This window comes from Camponotus vicinus, unplaced genomic scaffold (assembly GCF_025532165.1).
Source record: "Camponotus vicinus isolate PSW18456_S1 unplaced genomic scaffold, iyCamVici1.0 SCAF_3, whole genome shotgun sequence".
Classification (NCBI taxonomy): Eukaryota; Metazoa; Arthropoda; class Insecta; order Hymenoptera; family Formicidae; genus Camponotus; species Camponotus vicinus.
In genome coordinates, this window is record NW_028141967.1 from 3,857,106 (window position 1) to 3,875,160 (window position 18,055).

Here is an 18,055-nt window from a genome sequence, read left to right on the forward strand (position 1 = left end):
ATGTAGATTTTTTATTTATATGAAAAGAAAGTTTTTTGTATATTTTATCAATTTATATTATCAAGCATAACACATGGTGAATGAAAAAATTTCTATATCGATTTATTCCGCAAGAATAAATTTTCTCCTCTGACGTAAATCATATGGTTATGGTGAGGAAACAAGAATCGCAAATTATTTATAAATTTTTTTTTTTAAATTAATATTTTATGAGTGATTGCTCGTGTATCGTCATTAAAATTATTTTCAAGTCGGATATAGTTTTATTATAAGGGTATCTCTTTTCTAGAAAATCTAAGCTAATGCGCAGATAATAGAATGAAACTAATACAAGATAATGGCTTCACTTGTTTAAGATTTATTTTTTCATTTCTCGTGAGGTATGGAATAACAGGTCGAGTATAATCAGTAAATTCACATGATTTCGATTTGTCAGTCGAATACTTTGTCACTGAATTTGAAAAAAGTTATCATTTAAATATATTATTTTTTGGTCGCTAAGAATCTCGGAATTTGAAGATTGATCGAAAATTTCCGGTCACCGAAGATTTGAGAAATAAGAATTTCAAGCCTTCAAAAATTTACATTTCGAGAAGCCCAAAATTTTAAGTATACAAGATCTAACCGAGGACAATCATAGATCGAGCAATTAAGTTTTTAGTTTTCAAGAAATGTAAACTTTCAAGGCTAAGAAACCAATCTTCTAAGCAAAGTGGCAAGATTTCCATCCTCCAAGTAGATAAAAGATTCGAGAATCCAATCTTTCAAGCATCCAGAATTCCAAGAAGCTAAAGTATCGAAGGCCCCATGGTTCCAGGGATACAATGTTCCAAGAAATCTCAGGTCTCGTGGATCCGAAGGAGAATAACATTTTTTATAATTCGAAGTTGAAGGATCCACAATAAGCTTTCAAGGCGACGAAAATCTCTTCAATTTTACGTGCTAAAGTTCACCGGCATCAGCAAAGTGAACTTGGCCTGATCGATGTTCGCCTCTTCGGTCGCGCACGGCCCGATGCTGTCTAATAAGCTCTGTATCGCGCTTTGATTGCTCGGGTGTTTTCGCTTGGTGTGCTCGCGACGATGCTTAAGTTCCTTGAATGTCTTGCCGCATTGTTCGCAGCTGTAAGGTCTGGCAGCCTCGTGGGAGCGCACGTGGCCCTCGTAGTGACTCTTCCTGACGAACTTCTTACCGCATTGGCCGCAATCAAACTGAAAACGACCCTCGTGAGCGGCCACGTGCGAACTCAGAGTCCACTTGGTCTTGAAAGTCTTCGAGCAGTAGTCACACCTGATCTTCGAATCACCTTTGTCCGCCCTTCGAGGATCTTTCTTCAGCAATAGCATTTCTTCCAGAAAGAACTCGTCCTCGGTAGGATCCTTCGGTGTCGAAGATTTGTCCACAACTGCTGGATTGTGCAGGATGCCTTTGGTCTGTTCCTCTGGCTTTGACTGGTTCTTTGGCGTTGTCTGAAAGAAGATATGTAAATATCTTCAACATACCTGAATACATTTTCTTATTAATGTGCTGCCTCTCAAGTATTTGCTTGGCTATCAAAGTCTACCAGTTTAACAATCATGTAAGGAAAATAAATAATTTTCAAAATAATATCAGAAAGACTTAGAAAAATATTTGTTGTATTTTTGCAGAGAAACTAATAAACTCTGAAAATTATAATCTATCGTCAGGAGATGATACCTTGCCATGCGAGGCCAGGTGGACCTTGAACTTATCCTCGTCGCTGTATTTTTTCTTGCAACGCGGGCAGGCGTACCCGCCCTTGTCTTCAGCGCCGCGTAAAAGGGTACCCCGTATTGTCGTGTCGCTCGCGGCATTTTCGACAACGACCTTGTGTTGATCGGCCAGCTGCAGCTTCTCCTTTCGCATCGCGTGCCGAGCTATATGTCGCTTCAAGTCGTGTGCCCTGGAGAACGCTCGTCCGTATCGCGAGCATGTGGGAAAGGGACAGCCCTTCGTCCTGTCGTTTCTCGGACTGGTAAGAGAAATGATATCTTTATTAATCTTTTATTAATTTTTATGATTCTAAATATCTAACTATCAACAAACTATCATTATTCAGGATATAACAATCTATAAAAATTGAAGAATGAAAGTAGAAGCCAAAGTTGTCTTCGTAAAAAATTATAAAAATTGTGAAGCCACTAGAAGAGTAAGTTTGAAGGAAATCAGAAACTATGACTACCCAAAGAATTTAACTATTTCATCCAATAATTCCTCTACCTTCGAGCAGGATTAGCGGTTGACTGTTTCGCGTCCTTGCTGCAATCCTTGCAGTTCTTGTCGACCTTCTGGCTGGCCATTGTAGTGAGTTGCGCCGATAACGGTATCAGGATGGAGATGGTCTCGTTGGATCCAGGTGTGACGATGGGCCCGACGTGAATCGCTGGCGGCGTCGCCAGCGAAATTCCACTCTCACCACTCCTACTCATCCTGTTGATCCTGTGAGTGACCGAGTAGTCCTCCTCAAGTAGGCTGTTTTGTTATCGTGCAGTCTGTGAGATAATATATCAATTATTATTAATTATTCATCATTAGGTATCCATCCTGTTTTAATTAATAATTGTAATCTTTTAATTAACGAGTCACAATAATTATTGTCAATTATATTGTGTATTATTAATTTGAACAGGACAATTAATGTAATGTACTCATTAGTTTATAGTTGATTTAATTTAGTATTATACAATTTTGAAACTTCCTTAAGGCACGTTTATAATCTTTAAATATCATGTGATTTGTAGTGAGTCAACGAAAATTGATACGCGTTTGCGAGACACCCTATATATTCCGCAACTTTCGGAAGGGCTAACGCAAACCGCGATCGATGGAAGGTCGTTTATTCACGCGTACCAGAGAGATGCACATCACTGTCGAGGGAGAGGAAAAAAAGGAAAAAACTAGGAATATCGAAAATCAGTATAACTTGGGCGAGTGCCACAGGATTTTCCCGATTTCCACGAAAATGATATCTCAAAGGAGACTCACCAACGAAGCTAACTTAAGACAAGTCTATCTTTATCAGAAATTTCAACTCACCGAAGCGATACTCTCGGCCTGGATCTGCTGCAGAGACAACGTTATCAGGGAAATCGCGGAAACGCGATAAGGGAAGAGTCGTCGATAAGTTTATCGATACCCGGCCTCCTCACATTCCCGTTTAGGAGAAACGTCAATCTCACGACGAAGGTATCACGACATTGGACGTCGCCGAAGCGTCGTCGCCGACGAAATGTCAACGAGGCTCTCCTCGGATCGCAACCGTAGGGCTCGTTTACAATCGTCGACCTACGAAGGAGAGACGTCCAGAACACGAGAGGGAGGAACGAGGGGCATCTCGAGGACGTTATTAGCGAAGCGTCATCGACGCCGAGAGAGTCAATCGCGAAAATCCGTCCCTTCTGCCTCCACCGCGAACTCCCGGATGATAAGCAACGGAAACGTCTCACTGGCTCGCGGAACCTCGTCACGTTCGCGAAATCCCGGCGAGCGAGAGCTCTTACGTGACGACGCGACGCTACTTCATGGTGCGCACGCGATCACCAGGTGCGGCCATCTTAATGCGAGGCTCCCGTTTCGTCTCCCTCGGTCTCGACACGCGAGCTAATCGCGCCCAGTGGAAACGCTAATGCGCATGTCACGAGTGTCGCGTTTGAAAAGTCGGAATTCTCTGCGGAAGACTTGCCTTTTTTTTTTAATCGTTACATTTTTTTTCCCTTCTATCTGTTAGATCCTCTCGATGACTACGTTCTTTGGAGTCGATTTTTCCTCGACGAAAGTGTGTCAGTAATTTTTTAATTAAAGACATAATTGAAAGAAAAAAATGTTTTGAATATTTAATCGAGGTGGTATATTTATTTAATTTTATGTAGAGTTTACTTTAATGGAATTTTTATTAGAAACTTATTTATTATAATTTTTGTCGAGAAAACATCGGCTGAAACATCTGTCAAATTGAAATGACACTTGACGTTGATTTTTGAAACACCCTATATATTGATAAATGAGAAAAATGTAAGAGTAAAAGCTTATTTATTATAATTTTTGTTGAGGAAACATCGACTGAAAAATCTGTCAAATTGAAATGACACTTGACGTTGTTTTTTGAAACATCTTATATATTGATAAATGAGAAAAATGTAAGAGTAAGAGCTTATTTATTATAATTTTTGTTGAGGAAACATCGACTGAAATATCTGTCAAATTAAAATGACACTTGACGTCGTTTTTTAAAACACCCTATATATTGATAAATGAGAAAAATGTAAGAGTAAAAGCTTATTTATTATAATTTTTGTCGAGGAAACATCGACTGAAAAATCTGTCAAATTAAAATGACACTTGACATTATTTTTTGAAACACCCTATATATTGATAAATAAGAAAAATGTAAGAGTAAAAGCTAAAAAGAAGGGAGAGATTTACAAATTAATTAAAATTCTTGCAAATATGTATCTCGGTAAAGAAAAATTCTCTGCAAAGATTTTTAAATCTCCGACATACGCATAAAACGTACATCATCTCTCTCTATGAGTATAAAAATAGAAGTGAGCGAGTATCGATACTTTTGTCCGCTCACAAGTATTGTACATTCGATACCGTGTGACTCTCAGCTTCGGAATTTCGCGGTTTCAGCGAAGAAAATCAATTGCGATATCATGAAAGCCTTCGGCTCCAAATGGCACCATCTTCTCAGGCTATCATCCTCTCTCTTCTTTTTTTTTTTACTCCTCTCTCGCCCGGCCGGATTTCTCGCTCACTTTCCTCGACGCGATGAAAGTATGCTACTGATCGGCCGATTCGAGTGCGATGATGGAAAAGCCCGCAGATGCGAGGAAAATGGGCGGGAATAAAGGAAAATGCGCGCGCGCGCGCGGGCGATGATTCAATCAGGACGATTCAAATACTCGTGACGAAGGATAGTATCCTGACTCTAGTTACATCCAGGAAAAAAGATATATTTATGATATTATTTATACAAGCATTAAATTCTTGGTCCAGAATAGTTTAATAGTTAAGACTAATATTTTGAAAAATATGCAAGAATCTTATTTCAAATTAAAATCTCGATGTTCCAGAAGCGATTTTTTATTGTAAAATCTAGAGGGAATTTTTCTTAAAACATTCTCCTCTTTTTTAGATATAATATCTTTTTATATCAATGGAATCTCTATCGCTTTTCAATCTCAATTATATGAAAAATACAAATAATTAGAAAATTCAATGGAAAAAATTGTCTCTGGATGTTGAGAGAATTTCTGTGTGAGAGAAATGTCAAGTTAAATATATATAGATAATTATGATGCATAGAGCTGATACGTAGAAGCGAATCAAGTGTATTTAGTAAATGGCCATGCGTGTGTGTGCTATAATTACTATTAATAATTACATCAGAGACACAAAATAGGATATTGTCATGAACATATACGGTGTTTCTCTTAAAATTTTGCACGCAAAACTGTAGCAATTGTTTTTCTCTTCTTAGCATAATCGCTGTTAAATTTCAAAGAAAAACTTTAGTTAACATTTCTACTTTTTAAAGCTCTTTAAAAAAAACTCTTTCATTTAATATTTAAATTTAAATCAGTTCAGTATAAAAATTTAGAATTTTGTAATGAAAAATGGATTAGAGATAAAACACTGAACTGATATTTAAATTTAAATATTAAATTTAAATATTTTAATATAATAATATTTAATAAAATTAAATTCTTTGCAGATCAATATATTAAATTTATAACAAATAAATAGGAGATTTTCTGAAGAAACTAAAAAAAGATCTATTATAAATTTTAATATAAAAGATAGATAGATTATCAATTTTTCAATTATATTTTATAATTTTAGCCTTTTTTATAATTTTCTAAAAACACGCAAATGTGAACGTCAAGTGACATCTTCTGATCTATTTCGATCTTATCTGACAGTCTTGCTTTATCATTACGTTATCGAAACAAATAGAAAGGTAAATATAGAGATATGTTGAAAGTTAGAAAGAAAAGCCATTTCTTCGCGGAGAATGAATGCCTGCAAGAGGGACATCTGCATTTATATAAGGATTTCGATGCTGAGAAGCTACTTCTGCCGTTGCGTAACTGTGTCGAGCGAAGTGCATTGTGTATCGAACTGTCATATTGTATTTCAAATTGGAAGCGCACGTTCTCGATATAACAATTCCAAAGCTAAGATTACCTATTTTACTTGCCACGTATAAATTAATTCTACATTTTATATTTTCATATTTTTAGGGCGGTTTGGATGGCCAATTTTGAAGTAATTGCAAGAAGGACATTGTCAAGGAAGACATGATATATGAAAAAATAAATACATCTTGTTCTGAGATATTTCGAGAATCTACCAAAGATATTTCATTACATTCACTTCATTAAAATTGAAGTAAATTAATAGAATCTCCGGATGCTTGAAGATCATCGGAGATACATCTTCCACAGGATCCCAGGCTCTTCGGAATCATACTTTGGCGCACACGGAATATACATATTTGCTTTATGAATGTCGAAACGCGTACACCTACACAATGACACGCAGGTACGCGCAAAGTGCTGCTTACATAGGTATGTACGTGCAATTAATAATTAAGGCTAATTAAGACTTCGTCCTATGACCGAATACGCTCCCATGGTATGTCGCGTGCTCCCTTCGCGAATCGATATCTCTAACTTCATCATTTATATAGCATACGCTACCCTTATTAAAGAGCATTGCGTTCCATCCGAGCTAATGAACAGATCATAATTTATTGTCGTTTCTCTTTTTTCGATGAAAAAAAGCGTAATATTTCTGACATGACGGAAAGGAATTTTTTAACGAGTCCCATCTTTATAATTTGCTAAAGGACACAATTTCACTGCCTTATTTTCCCCTTTAATTTCGAGCGCGAAATATAGAAATGTTTCCACACGGTGTAATTTCGAGGACTTTAAAGCGGGATTGCGTCTCGTCTTTTCCGGCTGAGTAAACAACCGTGAAAGTTTTAACCGATCGCGACCAATGTTCCGGAAAAGATCTTTACAAGCCTCGGGACCCATCATCCTGTTTATTTTGATTCCGACGTTTACTCAACCGGATCATTTACAAACGGCCGTAATTATTGTCCGGTCATAGTTGCAGAAAATGAAATAAAACGATTATTACGAGCGGCTACGTATAAGGAGCGTCTATATGTCAATATCAATATCCTCGGCTTTCTATCTGTTTATTATTTACAATGTCAGGTTCAATGAGAAGGGAGGGGAGTACGACCTACATATATTTAATCATGATAGTTTCATCCTCACTTCTACCTCTCTCCCTACTCCTCTCGTCATGGATCTTTTAATTAACATTTATTTATTAAATATTTATTTTTCCTTCTCTCTCTCTTTCTCGTAGTTAAAATTAATTATCAAAATTTATTCTTTTATCAAACATGTATATGTATAATATAAATAACAAAACTTCGATATAACAAATGTGACGCAATGTACAAAGTAAAAATGGACATTACTATAATATACATCTTATATATTATAAAGTATTATATTTACACAAGAAATGTGTGAGGTATTTTACCTATAAAAACCGAACACAGATTTTGGTACTTGGATTTTATACAGGGTAAAAATGATACGTATTAATAATTAAACAAAAACGAATTAATAACATATGTATATAGATGAAAATAATTCATTTAGCGACAATTGACGATATCTTATGCAATTTTATTTAAATAAAATTCTACTCCATGTACCAATTGGGTTAGCATGTAAAGTAGAGCATCAAATCTCTCAAGGTCAATTAGATTGGCATATTTGGAACGCAATGAATTATTGATGTAATAGAACAGATGTAAAATTTTACGTATATACATGAAATGTATACGTAAAATTAAAATAAATATTAATTAAAATAAATAGTAATCAAATGAATTGGTTCCAATGTTGAATTTAAAAATCAACAGACTGTACAATATATAATAATACAAACGGAATGTGCATTATATACAGAGAATTATGCACTGTTACTGTACAATAGCATATTTACAATGTTGATATTTACAAACGTGTTTTTAACTACTGCTCATCGTTGTCGTCATGGTTGGCATGGATTGTACTGTTAATCCAGTTTAAGTAATGCTGTATCTCGGTATATACATCTGGATAACCCGGTCTGGCACAACCGGAGCCGAAGGAGGTAACACCGACCAACTGCCACACGCCATCAGAGCGACGACATTGCAAAGGTCCTCCGGAATCACCCTGAAGATAGACAAAGAAATAAGAATTAATAATACGTAATCATGGACCAAGTTAAAAACCGTGTTTTCTAATTTTTCTTCTTCAGAAATTAATCATTTTCTGCATACATATCTATCTCCTTATTTTTACAATTTAATTTTCAGAAAACAGTGTTTACCACGCAACTTCCGGAAGAGCCGTCAATGTGACCGGCACAGAGATGACCTTTCCTGATGGGCACCGAGGTGCCGTAAGCTTGGAGACACTCTTCGAGGTCCAGAAGAGGAACACTGACTTCCAGAAGGGCGGTAGAGAGCGAGGGCGAGGGACCGTATCGGCCCCAACCGGAGGCCACGCATTGTCTTTTGCCGATATACTGCTCAGGACCGGGAAGACAGATGGTGCGAACGACTTTTGATAGAGGTGCAGGCCTGGCGAGCTTCATTAGGGCTACAATGATGAGATTCTATCAGGATTCCAGGGAGCTTTGGAAAAGTTTTTGAATTTTTTCGATTTAATTTCGAGTGTCTTAGGTTTAATTTAGAGAAAATATGAATAGAATAGATGGATCTTCAATGGAATAGAATAGAATAAATAAATCTTTAATAGAGCTTAAGAGGAGTGTTGATATAAAATGAATAGAATCATAGATTCATTTTTATTTGAATAGACTCTCACCTATGTCGTGCACGTAATTATTGAACCTCTCGTGAAGAATCACCTTTTCGACGGGCAAACGAGCGGATCCGCGTCCCCCCGCGTCCAGTTCCCATTCGCCGACCACCGCTGTCCATAGCGCGCCGATGGGCAAATTAAACAGCTCGCTGAAGTAAACACCCATTTTGAGTATACGAAGCATGAAGTAAATAACTGGAATAAGCGTCCACTTGACTTGAATTTTGAGTTAAGGATACATCGAAGAGTTTCATGAAGAAGGAAAAAGGAAGATATTTAAGAAAACTAACTCTCTCGAAGAAAAATGAAGTTTTGCAAAAATTAAGACTAGATCACGATTGTGAAATTTCGTCAAACTCTCCACGAGGCTCGGACTCACTTGTGAATGCAATGGGCGACGGTGATTACCCATCTGGGATCGATCAACACACCGCCGCACCAGTGGCCGATGAAGCCCAGTTTTGGATGCAGCAACTGAAGGGATACCTGCCAAGGCCACGCGCCCTTCCTGCTGGGTTTGCCGTTGAAGATGCGACCGGTGGTCGTGGTGGTGGCGGTGGCGGTGATGGTCGACGAGGACGAGACGTCGTCCTTTAGCAGCAGTCCTTGGACCTTCGACGGAGCAATCGATCGTGGTTGCCTCTGCGACGCTGCCGGACATCCGCATTCTGTTATCCAAAGTCACTCCAATTTTTTTATCGTCTTTGCGAATTATGATCTTTGAAGTTTATCTAGCTAAATGTGACTCTTTATAAAGATGTTCGGTAGGATTCGGAAATATATATCGTTAAGAACTTCTAGAACGTCTAGGATTAGTCAGTAAAGGATAAATACACGAGATTTATCTTATCATCTTATAATTATAAGAAATTATAAGAGAAGAGATATCATTAGAATATAAAAATTGAACCCAAACATTGATCAAACCTAATTCCACTTAGATTTAAAATCCGCATCAAGTGTCAAAAGTCTAAGATCAACTGTAGATTGCAAAAATCAAGGATAAATTGTGAGTTTGAAGAATCAGAAATTGCAACATCCGATCTAGATCGAGAAAATTGTTAGAAAAATCGCAATATCGAAGAGGTACTCACTGGAATGATTCTCCCCGACGATCCTCATCATGAAGCACTGGGCCTCCGCCAGGACGATCACCAGCAGAACAACCAGATCGCCGCGAAGACGGCACATCGCCAGGGAAATGGAGAAAATCCACGACGGATAACTACGATTTATGGATCCGCATAGCCCGACTGGCTTCGGCGACGCCGATCGATCCTCGAGTAGGATTAGCGCGAGAGATCCTTCGGCTTCGCGCGAAGCGATCTCGAAGAAAGTGATCGTCGAATGGGGCGCGGGAGGGGGGAAAGCGAGCGATGATGTAGTCCGGCAGAGATGCCGAGGAATGTGAAAAAGTCCTAAAATCTCGACCGTCATCGTTCACGGACCGGGAGATCCCCCAACTGGAGGAGACCCCGACAAAGGGAAGGATGAAGAGAAGGAAATGGACTTTCTAATCTCGATATTCGAGATGCGCTTTAATTATCAGGATTTTTGGATCTTCGGGATCTGGGAATTTTCTTTGCAATTGATGAAATTCTCGGACGAGGCTTCGGATTCAACTAATGGAGATTTCCCTCTCGTGGATGCTCGAGTGGAAATCGACCGAAACAAGTCCCTGTAACGTGCGTCTCGCGGCAAAAAATCGGCAGAGCGAATCGAATAAAAAGGGAGAAGACGAGAGGAGCTTTCTCTCCTCGCCTCGGAACCAAGTTTTCGCGGGATTACTCTAAATTCGGGAGGGGGACTTTCTTCCCCCGATGTCCGAGGAATGTCCGTCACCGGTGCGAGAAGTCGGGCGCGCTTTAATTAACGATTTAATCCGCGGATTGATCGAGGAAAGAAACCCGGGGGGGAGGGGGGGCAACGCGGATATCTCTCTTTCTCTCTCCCTCTTTCCTCCTCTTTCGCTCGTTTACTACACTCAAACGAGGTGACGACTTTCGAGAGCGAATCATCTCTACTCGCGCGAGAGAAACGCGGTCGATATAATGATATAATCGCCATCGACGATAATCCTCTGTTCCGATTCGCCTGTCGAATCGCAGGATATTTCGCGCTTATGAAGAAGCCATAAACGATATAATTGAAGATCTCCTAATGATATCTCAAGGATATCCGATACTCATAATTACATCTTCTGGATGAACAGATTTGATAATTGATCGCGTCGATTAAAAGATGATTAAAAATATAAATATTTAATATAATAATGAGAGGAATATTAGAATACGTAATTAATAAAGATATATGATATATATTTATTAATTACATATTATAATAATATTTCTTCCATTATTACATTAATTATTCCATGGCACGAAAATTATTTATTCATTACATATCATTAATTATTTCGTAGCACGTGCATATTATAATGTTTCTTTCATTAGCGCATTAATTAATTCGTAGTACGAACCATTCGATTAATCTCTCAGGTATCTTTCTCAGGTATCTCTTAGATATCTCAGCAAATTAATCTTATACGTTAGATTATTAATATATATAGATTATAATTATATATATATATATATATATAGATTATAAATTAATAATATAGATAGTTTAATATATAGATTAATATATTAATAATATAGATAGTTTAATATATAGATTAATATATAGATATTTATATAATATTTTTATATAATATTTATATATATAATTATATAATATTTATATAACATTCATATAATATTTATATAATGTATAATTTTTATATAATTTTTATATAATATAGATAGATATATATTTATATAATATAAATAGATGTTTAATATATATAAATTAATATATAGATTATTAATAGATAGATCAATCGATATCCAAGATATACATATGTGAAATGTTCTTGGAATCTTGTTGTATGTATTACGCGGGATTCTTGATGGAGTTGCTCGAGTACTGTGTTGTTATAAACGAGAAGAGATTTACGCGCATCTCACCTTGCGCGGAATGAGAAAGTGAAACTGCATTTACCGTCGTGCGTCGTAGAAGGAGAGGAAGAGTCGCTCACACTGTTTGTGTAGCTACATGTGCATGAAAATCATCATGAAAAATCGCAAGATTGCTCTCGGAGCCAAGATTCTCTTTTCTAGCGAGGTCGTTCGTCGGGAAGATTTTTCGGAAAGAGATGAAGATGAAGAGAAAAGAATCCTAAAAAAAAGAGAATAAAAGATTTGAATTTATTATTCTTATACGAATAATATTGGAGTTTATCTCTGTCTAAGCAGAGTCACGATGACGAATGAAAACACGCGCCCGAGTTAATAGTGAAAGCAGAGAGAATCCCAAGAGCGGTCACGTCCCCGATTTAGGCAAATTTTAATTCAGTGTCGATACTCTAGGAATCTGTATATCGACACTTAGCACGGATCCGAACCAAAACTGCAGTCTATTATCCGCTGAGAAGTTGCTCGACTTTGTAGTACCAAGTTGACGTTTCGCAGACGTCAAAGGCGCTTATCTCGAGCACTCGTTTTGATTCATTTCTGCGAAGTACACCGGGTAGTACCGCCAAAAAATGATAGTGTCAACAAGTATCTGTAGGTTATCGAGATACCACAAGCCAGTGCTTTTGGCTGGCAAAAATTCATGTAAAAATGGGAATACGACCTACGTCAAGTTTAGTCACGCGAGACGAGCAAGTCACACGAACGTCGGTACCGAAGTCATCACGCTGTCTGATGGGTGAGGATTTGTCACGCATTTATCTATCCTAACCTATACGCGGTTTATAGCGGGTTTCTTTCGGAATTTCGTCGAGAATCACATGTATTTTGTATATTTCAAGAATTTATATTTATTAAAAAAAAAAATAAATGTATTAAATATATATTAAGTTTGTATGAAAATGTGAGTAGGATAAATCCAGCAATGCATTTTTATCATTTTTGCTTGTGTAGCTTTTTATATTTTATATAGGGTGTTTTATGTTTACTTTTTTAAATTATCTTTTTAATGATAAAATATTTAATCAATCTTATTCTTTCTTGAAAATGTCGGAGAATATTTCTTAAAATTCTTGAGCTGTCAACATGGATATTAAGACCTGATTTGAAAAAGGAAGTTTTATATTATTTATTAAATTATTAATTTATTATTAATTTAATTACTATTAGAAATTAATTACAAATTATTTGGAAAATAAAACATTTTATATCTTGGGATGTTCCATAATTTTTTTAATAACAAAATATTTGCTGAACCTTATTCTTTTTTTAAAAATATCAAAAAACATTTCTTAAAATTCTTGTTAATATAAATATTGCAATTTAAATTTGAATGAGAAAATTTTATATTAGAATTGTTGCTAGGAATTAATTACAAATTATCCAGAAAATAATACAATGGAAATAAATCATACATCTTTAACTAATTGATTCCTTTATATTTCTAGCAAGCCACTCAAGTTATCTACAGGTAAATATGCACGTTTCGCTGATGGTAGCGCAATCGTGTCCTTGGGCGACACTTCAGTCATGGTCACAGCAGTTTGCAAGCACCAATCGTCTAACTCTTCGTTCCTTCCACTCATCGTGGACTACAGACAGAAGGCAGCGGCAGCGGGCCGCATACCGACCAATTTCTTAAGGAGAGAACTCGGGCCAACCGAAAGCGAGATTCTCACGAGCAGAGTCATTGATCGGTCAATAAGGCCGTTATTCCCAGAGGGGTTTCACTACGACACCCACATAATGTGCAACATGTTAGCTGTCGACGGTATAAACGATCCTGATGTGATTGCCATTAACGGTGCCTCTGCGGCTCTTAGCATCTCTGATATTCCGTGGAATGGTCCTGTGGGCGCGATCAGAATCGGGATGATCGACAATGAATTTATAATTAATCCTACGAGACGTCAAATTCAAGATAGTATATTAAACATGATTATCACGGCGACTAAACACAATTTAATCGTCATGTTAGAGGGTTCAGCCAATGAAATATTAGAGCAGGATCTGAAGAAGGCGATAAAACTCGGCGTTAAAGAATGTCAGAATATTGTGAACGCTATAGCAAATTTGCAAAAGGCGTATGGCAAAACGAAAAGAAAGATCGAGACTGTCGAACAGGATAATAATCTGATCAATTCTGTGAAGGAACTTTCAGAGACAAAATTACGAGATATATTTTCAAATCACACTCATGATAAGATTTCTAGAGACAATGCGATTAATGATCTTAGAAATAGTGTTATTGAGGCGTTGAAAAATAATAATGCAGATTTGGATGTTAAATCGGCGGAAAACATCTTTGGAAAAATTTCCAAAGATCTTTTCAGGACACTGATCTTAGAAACAGATATCAGGTATTATTATCTGATATAAAATATTATTGGCTTTATTATCGATCTTTAAATCATCCAAATATTCAAAATCAACGATTTTTAGATGCGACGGTCGTTCACTGGACGGTATACGTGATATATCCTGTCAGGTGGACCTTTTCAACCCTCTTCATGGCTCGGCTGTATTTCAACGAGGACAGACTCAGGTCATGTGTACTGTGACTCTGGACTCTCTGGAAAGTGCGCTTAAGATGGACGCTATGTCGATGTTAATTAGGTACATTAATAGCGAAACAATTAAGCTTTGACATTCTTGTTTTTCTTCTTTACTAATATTTTCGATGACACGTATACCGCGAAAACTATTCAATATAAAAAGATTTCAATCTAAAAATAAAAAGAGCTATATAAAGGAAGAAAAGCACTTGCGAGAAATGTTTGAAGTATAATTTATTTTTTGGCAGTGGCGTGAAAGAAAAAAATTTCTTCCTTCATTACGAATTTCCACCCTATGCAACTAATGAAACAGGACACGTAGGTCGGATAGGACGTCGGGAGATGGGACATGGCGCTTTAGCGGAGAAAGCCTTGAGGCCGATTCTTCCAAAGGACTATCCGTTCACTATAAGACTGACTAGCGAGGTTTTGGAATCAAACGGTGAGACGATCACTAGACTAATTCAAATTCGTTTTCGTTAAAAAATGCTTATAATGCTTATAATGCGGCAAGAATAGTATCAAAAATTTTAAGCTTATATTTTGTCTTATAAAAACAGGTTCTTCCTCAATGGCTACGGTTTGTGGCGGAAGTTTAGCACTGCTTGATGCAGGCATACCTATATCTTCATCAGCAGCAGGTGTGGCCATTGGTCTCGTGACTAAATATAATGAAACTAACACTGATATCGACAAGTATAAGATATTGACCGACATATTGGTAAGTATTGTCGTGTTTAAAGCGTTAGATTGTAAATTTGAGTTATCATGATTGATGTAATTTTCTATCTGTCTGTTAGGGAATCGAAGATTATCTTGGAGATATGGATTTCAAAATAGCAGGCACTAAGCGAGGATTCACCGCGTTACAGGCCGATGTAAAGATACCAGGAGTTCCACTCAAAATCATAATGGAGTGTATATATCAAGCGATAACTGCTAAACGAGAAATCATTAAAATCATGAACGATGTGATACGAACACCGCAAACAAAGAAAAAGGACAAGATGCCAGTGGTCGAGAACTTGGAGGTTCCTATTCATCAAAGAGGAAAGTTTCTTGGAATCGGCGGTATGAATTTAAAGAAGATATTCTTGGAAACCGGAGTGCACGTAAGATGATTTTTTTTTTATTATATGCTGAAGAGAAGATTAAAACTTTTCTAATATTATTTAATATAAACAAAATTGCTCACCACTTATTTATTTATTTGAAATATACTGACACTTTCAATATTGCTTTCAGATATTTCCACACGACGAGAACACGTACTCTATATTTGCGCCAAACGAAGACGCCATGAACGAAGCTAAAGAAATGATAGAAAATATTCTGCAGAAGGATCGCGAGCCGACCTTGGAATTCGGCTCCATTTATACCGCGAAAATAGTGGAAATACGAGAGATTGGAGTTATGGTGACGCTACATTCCAATATGGTGCCAACATTATTGCCCAATTCTCAATTAGATCAACGCAAGATTCATCACCCTAGCGCTTTGGGACTGGAAGTTGGTCAGGAGATACAAGTCAAGTATTTTGGACGAGATCCAGCGTCCGGACAGATTAGGATATCGCGGAAAGTGTTGCAGGAACCGATTACGTTGTCGAAAACTCTGCATCGGGATAACGCAGAGAGGATGTGAAATCCGTAAATTACTATATTTTCAATTGAAAGATACATATTATCGGTTATTTTTATTGCGAGATGATCTGTACATTTTCCCGTCTAAAAATGAATACCTTTTTGCAGATTCTAATAGTATATATTTGTTGAATATAACATTTTGTATGATGCTTTTGTTAAGAATAGAGACATAAAAATACCGGGAATATGAAATATAATTGATATTGATTTTCCCATTTACTCTAACTTTTCATATACATCATTATCAACGACTTATTTATGAGACATAATCGATATTGGTTTTTCATTTATCTTAATTCTTAATATCATTGTCGATGCAATTTACTTACGAGAGAGTTAGTTTCGTAGAATTTACAAGTGTGTAGAGATTTTATAAAATAATAATTATGAGAAATTTTTTTTAATAACATAATATGTATTCTATTAATAAAAGAGAAAAAAGTATATCATTTGTCAATTTTTAAAATTGATTTTATTAGAAACATTTTGTTTCCAAAAAATGATTTTATTTTACATTTTTTTATGTAAAATCATTGCTGTCGCATTTATGCCATTAGTGATTTTGTAAAATACAAGTTAAATTGTTTCACATGTATATATATTGTTAAATGAAAGGAATCGTTTGGAAATCGCGTATTTTATTAAAAATAGAGCGGAAATGACCTGTCTCATCGCTTGCTATCTTTTCCTACAGATAGCAAAAGGGAAATGAGAGACGTATGAGAAGAGATAACAGAATGATAATTAAGCTATCAATAAAACATAAGAATTTCGTAAAAATCGAATTAGAAAGAATCAGTAAAAATCCGATTAATAAAGAAAAAGAAAAGGGAGAAGAAGAAACTTTATGATTAGTAAAAGCTGAATAGACAAATTAATAAATATGTAATAATAGTTTTTTTATTTATTTAAAGTGGCTAAGTGAATTTCATAAATTACATATTTCAAAATCTCACACACATCATAGATCGTTCTACATAGATTGTAAATATAAATTTTCAAGAATGAAAATTTTTAAAGAAATTTGTTGCTATTTTTGAAGATCTATTTAAAAATGTTGAGATCAGGTGACCATAAATACATGCCGTCTCTTTGGAGAGATATAACAAACAAATGAATAATTTGACAATTTATATTTCACTTCATGAACTTCATGTATCTCTCTCTAATCATTCCCGATCCCAATCATTCTTCCGACGATCCGCAATGTTCGATACAGCGGCACGTTTATTTTATCGTTACGTGTGCAAGCGGAGCTCTACGTTCACGCTTGCTATTGTGATCAGTGCGGTATTCTTCGAAAGAGCATACGATGAAGCTTGCGAATATATATTCGAAACCGTGAATAATGGAGTATGTCACTATATATTATGAGAGAGAACAGAAATATTGATTAGATAATTTTAAATGTAAATTAAATTTATTAAATATGAAAACAATAATAATTAAAAACATAAATTTATTAAATTTATCAAATATTAAAACAATAATAATTAAAAACAAATTTATTAAATTTATTAAATATTAAAACATAATAATTAAAGATATAAATTTATTAAATATTAAAACAATAATTAAAAACAAATTTATTAAATTTCTTAAATATTAAAAAATATTGCTGTACTAAAAATATAAAAAATTACATGTTACATATTTTTATAAGATTGTTATGTTAGAATTGATGTGCAATCAATTTGTTTATTTGTTACAGAGACTTTGGAAGCATATAAAGCACCGGTATGAAAATCCAATGATAGAAACTCAATTCACACATGGTGATCAACCACAAGCTCTCACTGACAACAAAGAAAATCGTTAAAACTGTATATATAGATATACATGCACAAAATCTAGAGATAATAATATTAATAATCAAAGCTTGGAAGTTACTCTCTCTTTTGAGTTTTAATAAT

The 18,055-nt window shown here is 35.8% G+C and overlaps 3 protein-coding genes and 1 long non-coding RNA gene across 7 annotated transcripts; 2 read left to right on the plus strand and 2 right to left on the minus strand.

Annotated features, from left to right (window-relative positions):
* Window positions 1-337: 337 nt before the first annotated feature.
* Window positions 338-4,766, minus strand: LOC145968580 (uncharacterized). 2 transcript variants are annotated; one of them, XM_083094156.1, is made up of 4 exons: window positions 4,618-4,766; window positions 2,242-2,513; window positions 1,699-1,993; window positions 338-1,469 (listed from the first exon to the last, which is right to left on the minus strand). In XM_083094156.1, exons 2-4 carry the CDS (start codon window positions 2,448-2,450, stop codon window positions 936-938), a joined length of 1,038 nt encoding a protein of 345 aa, XP_082950282.1. In that variant the 5' UTR covers window positions 2,451-2,513; window positions 4,618-4,766; the 3' UTR covers window positions 338-935. The 2 variants fall into 2 exon arrangements, with proteins under 2 accessions (XP_082950282.1, XP_082950281.1); XM_083094155.1 differs by lacking the exon at window positions 4,618-4,766 and adding an exon at window positions 3,058-3,689.
* On the plus strand, window positions 2,769-8,871 carry LOC145968584 (uncharacterized). Its single transcript, XR_014437789.1, has 3 exons — window positions 2,769-3,564; window positions 6,267-6,567; window positions 8,420-8,871. It is a non-coding gene; the product is annotated as an uncharacterized LOC145968584 (long non-coding RNA).
* Window positions 7,719-10,838, minus strand: LOC145968579 (chymotrypsinogen A). Of its 2 annotated transcripts, none has more exons than XM_083094154.1 (5): window positions 10,025-10,838; window positions 9,310-9,580; window positions 8,934-9,079; window positions 8,434-8,705; window positions 7,719-8,276 (listed from the first exon to the last, which is right to left on the minus strand). In XM_083094154.1, the coding sequence occupies exons 1-5, from the start codon at window positions 10,365-10,367 to the stop codon at window positions 8,091-8,093; spliced, it is 1,218 nt and encodes a 405-aa protein (XP_082950280.1). In that variant the 5' UTR covers window positions 10,368-10,838; the 3' UTR covers window positions 7,719-8,090. The 2 variants fall into 2 exon arrangements, with proteins under 2 accessions (XP_082950280.1, XP_082950278.1); XM_083094152.1 differs by having other exon boundaries at window positions 9,310-9,598.
* A 1,620-nt stretch (window positions 10,839-12,458) lies between these two features.
* Pnpase (polyribonucleotide nucleotidyltransferase 1) lies at window positions 12,459-18,031 on the plus strand. 2 transcript variants are annotated; one of them, XM_083094147.1, is made up of 8 exons: window positions 12,459-12,680; window positions 13,390-14,301; window positions 14,384-14,557; window positions 14,745-14,938; window positions 15,057-15,217; window positions 15,297-15,608; window positions 15,742-16,145; window positions 17,854-18,031. In XM_083094147.1, the coding sequence occupies exons 1-7, from the start codon at window positions 12,514-12,516 to the stop codon at window positions 16,138-16,140; spliced, it is 2,319 nt and encodes a 772-aa protein (XP_082950273.1). In that variant the 5' UTR covers window positions 12,459-12,513; the 3' UTR covers window positions 16,141-16,145; window positions 17,854-18,031. The 2 variants fall into 2 exon arrangements, with proteins under 2 accessions (XP_082950273.1, XP_082950272.1); XM_083094146.1 differs by lacking the exon at window positions 17,854-18,031 and having other exon boundaries at window positions 12,460-12,680; window positions 15,742-16,327.
* Window positions 18,032-18,055: the final 24 nt, after the last annotated feature.